At 29.9% G+C, this 9,519-nt stretch overlaps 1 protein-coding gene and 1 long non-coding RNA gene across 2 annotated transcripts in view; both read right to left on the bottom strand.

Annotated features, from left to right (window-relative positions):
* Nucleotides 1–1,782: 1,782 nt before the first annotated feature.
* Nucleotides 1,783–9,519, bottom strand: part of Eps-15 (Epidermal growth factor receptor pathway substrate clone 15) — a gene marked incomplete at its 3' end in the record, with an annotated part of 108,494 nt that continues 100,757 nt past the window's right edge. The window contains 5 exon segments of the mRNA XM_067046311.1: nt 1,783–1,914; nt 3,768–3,826; nt 5,115–5,169; nt 5,476–5,531; nt 6,351–6,405. Coding sequence (XP_066902412.1) covers nt 1,783–1,914; nt 3,768–3,826; nt 5,115–5,169; nt 5,476–5,531; nt 6,351–6,405 — 357 coding nt within the window.
* On the bottom strand, nt 7,243–9,472 carry LOC106690140 (uncharacterized). Its single transcript, XR_001344537.2, has 2 exons — nt 8,694–9,472; nt 7,243–7,341 (listed from the first exon to the last, which is right to left on the bottom strand). It is a non-coding gene; the product is annotated as an uncharacterized lncRNA (long non-coding RNA).

Below are 9,519 nucleotides of genomic sequence, written 5' to 3'. Positions count from 1 at the left end.
GTCACGTCAAAAATAAAAGTTTATATAAGTAAAATGTTTAAATGGTTACTATAGTTATCCAATAATGTTTTGTATTAAATGTAAACAAAACAATCTACTTCCGTTAAATGGTTACTATAGTTATCCAATAATGTTTTGTATTAAATGTAAACAAAACAATCTACTTCCGTAACGGGACACTTTTTCTAACATTGCATCCCGCAAAATGATTTATAAGACGTCACGTCAAAAAAAAAAAAAAACATTTATTAATCATTTTAATATATAATTAAATCTTTCCTTATAAAAGGAATATGTCCGCCCTCTCTATTTTGAATATTTCCTGGAATGTTTTAAAGTTTTATGCATTTATAGTAAGACCTATACACAATGCCACTGCCACCTCTACAATCAGGTTAGCATTGGATTTCCTTAGAACAATGAACATGACTAATTTAAAAACTGAAAACTAAAATAATATATCAAGCTTCAAAATCTCAAAAATATCTAAATCATGTTTAAATGGATTCAAACATGTTATTTACTTATAAAATGTTTCTAAAACCATTTTAATTCATATAATAAATCTTTTTAAAAATTAATTTAACCAAAAAATGTATTAAATTAATAGTATAGAAATACCAAACCAATTTTTATTTACTTAAAACTACTGTAAAACATTTGATTATGATATAATATAAAATTACACGCTTCTAGCAACACCATACTATTTAGTAGAATATTGGTCTAATTTTCCAAAACATACTCCTTTTTTTCATACTTATGATAATGTAATGATTATACTTTGTCCATGAAAACAAACTACGTATTTCAAAACTCTTAATACTTCCAAAGATGTAAAAATATCTCTACAATATACTAGATTAAATTTTAATACAGATTACTTTGACATTTGTTTTCTATTATCAATAATGAATATCTCACCAGAAGACATGTACTAGTTTCTTGAAATGAATTTAAAAGAAATTTATGAGAGAAGGATATAGCCATGACATAACTATCCAGAAAACGGAAGTTCTTAAAAACATAAAGTAGTTTATACCCTAAGTACAAATGAAAATTAAAACCCATTACACTTTGTCCACTCACGGTAGTAGTAATAAACAAAACTATTATTGAACTAATAATAAAAATCTACAAATCATTGAGCTTCACTTGAGCATTATAACTGTTCATATCTATTAATTTTAAACTTATCTTCTGTATAATATTGTGGTAAAACCAATAAACCTCAGGTAAAAGAACTTTTTACCTAATTTCTTTTCTTTTCCTTGCAACTATTTAGATCTTTTGCAGTCTTAGCCAGCCTGCTTGACTACAGTCATAGGACTTGAATCATTGTTTTGTGATTTACAATATGGAGTCCTGTGGTATTCTTATTAATTTATTAGCACTACATCAATGCTTGATTTTATTCTCATGCTGATCTCTCACTGGATAATCTGGCATATATCACTGTGTTGAAAGAGCAAATGGATAATTTTAAGCTACATGCCCACCCCTTTTTGACCTCATTGAAATCATATTGTTAGTTATTGAATGATTTAAGTCTCATGTAAAGAGGTCTGTCAGACTCAATAGATAGTAGATTGAAAATAAAACCATGAAATATTGTTAGTTTCAAAGTTTAAATACATAATGAATAAGAACAATCTTTTAAAGAGGCATGACTTAGCTCTTTAAAGAAATGATACAAATTAATCTTAAAATGAAATATAAATCCAAAACTTATAACATTCCAATAGGTCTAAAACAACTTTGTACTTATGATATAACACATACCTCGAAATCACTACTAATACAAATAGTATCCCAAGGTGTTGGGCTCACAAGGGACTGCGAATAAGTCTGTGCAATAGGGTCAACCAACTGGGACAGAGGAGAACTCCGTGCATAAGGCTCTGCATTAAATAACTGAAAATGTAAAACTTTATAAATATAAAAAGAATATAACCGTGTATGTATTCTTATTCATCTACTGGCTGTATCCAGCCACACATTGCTGTGGCTTAGTCTGATCTAATGCAAATAAATAAAAATGAAAATAAATGTTTCTAATAAACTTAATTTCACAATGCCTGCATATATCTAATATTTTTGTTATTATGTATCTATGCAATTAATTATCTTTCAAATGAGCATCTAGCATGTTAAAGAGTGAAAGTCCTCAAGTTATCACCCAAAGTTAACTACATTCTGAAAGAACTTATATATATTATACAACAAAAATTTAGTAAATGTAGTGAAATGTTTAATATGCCATATCTTAGCAAAAAATAGTCAGATTTAATTATTTATTTTCTGTTTTGCAGGGGATATATACTTTTCGAGACATGTACCAATAAAGTTTAATTTTGTTCATTACTAATTTTTCACTAGATAAATACAGGAATAACTAAGAATCTTACCAGGATGACACCACATATTAAAAAAAAAAAGCAGTGTACAAATCAGTTAAGAACTTCTAGAGATCTTAGGTAAGTAACAATATATACAACATATTTCACACAATTCAATGAGACATTTATTAAATTTAAAATCATCTGAAATTGTGTGGAAAATTCTCTGAATGAAAATATTATAAACTAGGATTACAAATAAATGTAATAAAAATACTACAAAATCCATAGTTGTATAATATAAGGGGATTTTTGAAAAGGGAAGATTTCATAAGAATATGCAAATGCATTCACCTTCTCCTATTCTTCATTATTTATGTTGTTTTAATGGTTTGAAATTTTGTTATTTGTAATTTTATTGGATAAGTATTACTTTAAGTAGAAACCTTATATTGATTGGCGTGAAAATTTTATTTTTTCATACATTTCAGGGAAGAGGGGAAGAAAAAGTCCCTTCTATCCCGATTTGTGAACACTACTGGAATATATAAACCTCTATAGGCCATAGATAGAATTTTTAGTTAATTTAATTCTAGGATAAATGTTACCCCATGGCAGTATCTGCTAATTCAATTTTTTATTACCATTTTTTTAGGAAGCTTTTGGTGACCAGTACCATATTCATCTGTGATTAAAAAAACGCCGATAAGAATATAAAATATGGCACTAAATGTATGTCATACAAAAACCAAGAGCAGTTTCATAACTTAGTTATTTATTCCATTTTAGGAGAACTACATTGTCAAAAGCATGTGTGTTGCCCAGGATTTTTTAAAATTTAATTTTTAGAGAATCCCTTAGAGGAAAGAAATATTTTTCAGATCATAGCATCTTATACTCACTAGATTATCTCAGACAATTCCGGGAATTTCATTTAAATTTTGCTTCATTAGGTATTTATCAAAAACTAAGTATTTTCATTACCATGATGATCACTAGCGGCAGTTTTCAAACACCAATATAAGCATTCACAGTTTAGTTCATCTCAACAAGTTGCTTCATATTACCATGAAGCCATAGGTGCAAACACATCCCCCTTCACCCCTGGAGGAAGCTAAGCCAGTTTCTCTCCTCCACACCAATATTTCATAGTCATTTACTTAAAATTAATCAGTGAAAAAGTGGAATAAATGGTGGAGAAAATAATGAGTAATGAGATCCCATTTGACTAAAAATAATGAGATTTAGTTAGTAACAAAAATTTTCCTACAAATGAATTAATTAACTTTTTTTCTAAGAAGAGCTAAAATTGAAAATACAGAGAAACTAGCTTCAACCCACATAAACAGCTATGTAGCAAAATCATTTTAAATACTAATAAAATTAAAAAAATTGACACTAATTCACGTCTTTAAAACAATCACTTACATTAAGACTTGATGCCATGAACCCATCATTTCTTGTTGATTGATCGGAGCATTCTTCGTCTGAAAAAAGATAGCTGTTTACTACTAGAATAAAGAAGGAATCTCCAGGCTAGATTATTTAAAGCTCACTGAGGTGAAAGTTAATTGAATAGTACATCTGAAGATAACAGAAATTTTGTATAAAGATAACTTTGGGGGAGGTAAATGGTAGGGGTAACAGGAGGAATTGAGAAAGAGATGGGAGAGCGGGAGTCTCCTCCACTCTTAGTAGATGAATCAGGCCGAGATGCCCAACTCGTTACTTGAGTATTCCCAGTTCTCTCCACCAATGCCTACTGTCACCTCAATGTGGTGCCTACTGTGGAGCCCAATGGGACTCCCGAACTACAGAGGTAGGGATTTGCCATGTCTGTCAGTCTGATAGACCTGACAGAACCTTCTGTACTCCCAAGCCAGGTGGAGGAAGCTCAAGCTGAGGGTGAATGTTAGAGGGTACATACAATCTTTTATTGAACCACTTGGGACACCTGGCATACCCCATTTTATCCAATGTCCATTGTAGAGAGAGGAGGAAGTACCTGAAGTACTTCTTAAAAATGCCTATTCTCATGGGAACAAATATGAATCCTGATAATTTTAACTTCAATTCTTTTTTCAGGTGAGGAGAACCAGGCAGGGCATTCATTGGAACTGTCAAAGGAGACCATGAGCTCTTACCCCTGGAGGAAACAACAGAAGATTGGGTTCATAGAGGAGAAGGCCCTTTACACCCAATCCCATATTTGATGTCAGTCCCAGCTATACAAAAAGATACATTAAAATGATTGCTGACAGCAAGACTGAGCTATTCTGGAGGAATACCAGGAGGCAAGAACAGTTAAAGATGTTCCTAAATTGTTCTTGAACATAAAGAAGTGCAACACTTCTTCATATGGACAAGATTACCTTAAGGTGGGTGACAAGGCTATATAAGAACACTGTCAGCTGAATAAACATCTCTTTAATATAGGATTTATAGGCACTAATCTATAAAAAGGATATTGAGACTGCTTATTACATCATATACAGATGATATGAATTGGCTAGGACATGATTCCTCATTTTCAGATCATATTCTGGATCCCAAGCTTTGTGAAATGGTTGATTCGTACACTATATCTAAATTTGCAATGGCATCTGGCTTGTTTTGAATTGAGTTAAGGACAGTGTACAATAGGTCCTGAGTGGCCGTGGTGCACACATGATAAATTAAAAACAAAAGAAAAGCTTTAAAGATATTCAAACAAGAGGGGTTTATATTCATTAAATACATATTTATAACTCTAAAATAAAAAATTAAACAATTTACCAAATTGCATCCAGTTTTCCGGACGACGTGTGATCAAAGTATTATCTTGTCCCCACTAGTAATAAACATGTACATTTATATTGATAATGTAATCACAGTTACACACATATTGATAATGTAATCACAGATAATGTAATCACAGTTACATGAGCATAATGAAAAAAACATGTTTCAACAGTTCAAAATGTTTTAAGATAATTATTGATATTATTACAAACTTTTAAGTTTGGAATAGTATTTTGGTGTGCAAATATAAAAAGGAAACTTGCTTCAAGCCACAGCAATAGGAATGTAGCAGAAATCATCTAAAGTAGTAATAGTAATATTAACACTAATTCACATTTTTAAAACAATCACTTACATTGATAGTTGATGCTATGAAACCAACATCTCCAGTTGCTTCATCAATGTGTTCATCTTAAAAAAAAAAAAAAAAGAATATACATCCATACACATACTCTTGGACATTGAAGCTCACTAGTTAAAGGTTAATGTAATGGTACATATGAAGATAATTGAAATTTGAAATTCCCGTGTTAAAGGAAGTTTTTTTTCAAAATAGAGAAAACTAATTTAAGTCAGAATAGTATTTAAATAGTCTATTAATTTCATATTCAACTTTGTGACTCGCGATGATTTTTAGTCTGTATTATATGATATATAAGTTACCCATGACATAAAATGCTGAAAAATCATTTGCCAGAGACTTTTAAATAAGAGTATTAGTAACAATATTTTTCTAGCTCTAATGTGATAGAATATTGCTGAGTTAATAGTTATTCGTGATTTCTCAAAGACTGTTGAATGTGTTTTTAGCACAAATAATTCATTTGTAATCTGAATCACCTCTTTTTAAATTATACAAATATATAAAATATACCTATTTATAAAACATACCAATAATAAATTTTATAATCACAATATACGATTAATAACCTTTTGATTAATAAATACTAAGTTAATTTTTGAGCAATAATGAAGAAAAAAGATAATTTTTTTTTTACAATCAATCACAATTTCAGGCAACCACAACATAACTGTAAAGCATCATAGGCAATGAAAATACAGATGTGACTACATGCTGAACACAATACTTACATACTCTTAAGTTAGCCTTAAATAATATACTGAAATATAAAAACAAAAACAAAATTATCATCCTTTTACAGATTCCTATATTAGAAAAAATGTCAATAAAAATAGCTCATAAGGCAACAAAAAATAAAAAATACATACCACATTGCAGCCAGCCCTCTGGAAGAGTTGCTATAGAGACTTCCTGAGAACCCCGCTGTAAATAAAAACATATAAGTATGTTAAATAGAATAGTATGATTAAAGTTACTAGAGTAACCTAATTTGAGATGTAAAATGATGAATGGAGTCATCGATTATTAGATTACACTAAATCATATTATTTCAAGGATAGAAAGTGATCCCTCTGGGGTCAACCCAGCCTCATAAATTGGATACCCTTAATTGGGGAAAAATTTGGAGGATGAGCATGATTCTGATCATATCAGCTCCTAACATAACTGTTGGTACAGTAACAGTACTTCCGCACAAAGTACTGCAAATAAACATATATCCTTGATGATGTCTTCTAATCTTCCTGCTCCTGTACTGTTGTCACTCATGTGACAATTTACAATAATTAGTTTTTCCTATTGTTACATATGGTTTACGTATGGAGCTAGGTATTATGATCCATAACTGTGTCATCATACCTTAACTTATATATATATATATATATAAATAGTTGACCGTATAATTTAATATATGAAGAAGATGGTCATGGTTGCAGTAAAAAAAGAACTAAATAGTTTTCAACTATTTTATCTAACAAAAGTTGAAAATTATTTTGTTCTTTTTTAACTGCAACCCTGACCATCTTCTTCATATAAGAAAGTATACTTATTTGTGTTAATTCGTTCTTTTCTTTTGCATCCATAGTTTGATCTTTAATATTCTATAAATATTTATTTATCAACTCTCATGACTACAGTGAAAACTACTCATAATCTTCATCTAATCATATTTTTCATTGTTTTATTGCATAAAAAATTTAATTCAAAACAACAACCCTATAATAGGCTTTAACTTGGTCAAAATAAATAAATTATAACCAATTAAATTAAACACAATATATTTCATGGTATACAATAACATAATAATTGAACATAATAAATTGAGAGAAGTTGGCATTACACATGTCTTCGTACTGGGACCTAAAAGTTTAGAGATAGCACATGTTAGTTAGTCTAGAGAGTTTATTTATTTTTTCATTAGAATATATAGGGATTTAAATCATTTTATATGATAAATAATGCATAATAAATTTGAACATTAAATATAAATGAAGGGTTTAGTGGAAAAATGATGATATAATATTTTTTTTTAGATTTGAGTAAAACTAAACCTTATTTTTCACAACTACAGAGTTCTTTCTTAATAATTTTCATGACCAAAAATTTTGTAATATGTGTAATATTGCTTAGAAAAGTCTACCTAAAGCAGTTGTATAGAAAAAAAATCACTTTTAACTCTAATAAAAAGGTCCTATTCATTTTATCTATGGAGTATCTAGTTTATCACTTAATCACATAGAAATATGCAGAAAATAAACAGAAGTCATATCAGTGCAAGAGAGAGCAGCACTCAACAGCACTTAAAATGTTCTTACTTAACTTAATATGAGCATTACTTAATGAACTGATTTTTGACAATACAAAAATGAGACTTTTCCTCAAACATTTTATCAACATATATTGGAGCATATATTTTGCATAATATTCCTTTTAAGCCACTTCCCCCATCACATAGCCTCTGTATCGTACATAGGAAGCTCAAGCACAAGGAGAAATCCAGCAAATCTAATCCCACCTCTTATTTTTTCAAACCATTCCTTGTTTTCCCCTTTATTTCTTTTTCTATTGTAAGCGGGTAACTGCCACCTATATGAAAAATTGTAGAATTTATTCCCCCTTTCTAATAAACAGCTATTGCAGGAAGTTCTACATGCAGCTTCTACAACAATTACTTGAAAAGTTTTATTGACTCAATTATATTTATGCTCAATTATCTCATTAACTAAAGCCTCTATAGTGAAAATGAATAGGATCATTTTTCTGGAAAAGTTTTTTAGGCTTTTATTTTAGGTATATTATTCTGTAGCACCAATAAATTAAGAGATATTAGCAAAGGAACAAAAATGGTACCTTCCCTTGCCTTTCCCACCACTCACTCCTCCATCCATCAGAACTCAGTAAACCCTCTTAAACAATATTACAAAGTTTTAAAAATTTGAGAATTATTGGATAATTTCACCAATTTGACTGGATGACGGAATCTTACCATTCTTTTGCTGTGCAACATACTTTGAAGTATGATTTTCTGTGAGAATTTTACTAAAAATATGATTTCAGTCAGCTTGTTTTGTAACCTGTATTATTTAGGGTGTTGTTGCTCCATGACATTAACCAAAATATGCTACTGAAATCTCAATCTCAACAAAATATGGACCCTTCTAATATCTGAATCAGTATAAAACAACTTTGTACTTAAGAGACACAATGTATACCTAAAGTTTCACCTTCAATACTTCTCATTATCACTCTTAAATGTTGATGCATCCCAGCGGGTACTTGTGGCAATGGGGCAAAAATCTGCAAACTGAAAATATACACTTCTAAAAATAAAAATGATGATAAAGATGTACTTTATGGGTGTATACATATTTTAAAATGAAACTTGGTAGGTCTGAGTTATGGTTAATGAAGTTTCTTTCAATAGTGAAGTTGACTTAGTAACCTAATTGATTCTAAATTATGCAAATGAATCCTTATGTGAAATTGAATTTTCCAACAATTTTTTTCCCAAGACTTATCTGGAGTATAAAGAGAAATGGGTGTGATGATAACTGCTTCCTCCAGCGAATCCTTCATTTTGCTAATTCTTTTTGGAGTACTTTTCCTAACTCTATTTGTCATTTCTCCTCAACAGTTTCTTTTAAAAACACTTATCCCTTCACCAAATTCATAATCAAATCATCATATCAATGGAAACAACATGTATTTCTGTTATAACAAGTAATATCAACAGATAATTGACAAGTACCATTTTGTAAATATTTAGGTAGACAAGTGTACATAAAGTTTGAAGAACGCAGTTATCATTAGGGGACTTTTGTACTATAAGAAAATTATTTTTTCATTTCATCATTTATTCCCCCCCCCCCCCAAAAAAAACAATCAAATCTGAAAATATCTATTTCCACTAAAACCGAACTATATAAATGGTCATTATTTTGAGCATACTGTGTTCAATTGTTTTTTTAATTTAAATGTTTACATTTATTAATAGTTCCCATTCTTTATACGGTTTATACAGCTGACATCCCAACCCAC

The sequence above is a fragment of the Halyomorpha halys genome, unplaced genomic scaffold (assembly GCF_000696795.3).
Source record: "Halyomorpha halys isolate HHAL.00 unplaced genomic scaffold, Hhal_1.1 Scaffold1590.1, whole genome shotgun sequence".
Taxonomy (NCBI): Eukaryota; Metazoa; Arthropoda; class Insecta; order Hemiptera; family Pentatomidae; genus Halyomorpha; species Halyomorpha halys.
Note: the sequence above shows the minus strand (reverse complement) of the source record. Positions and strands in the feature narration are given on the sequence as shown.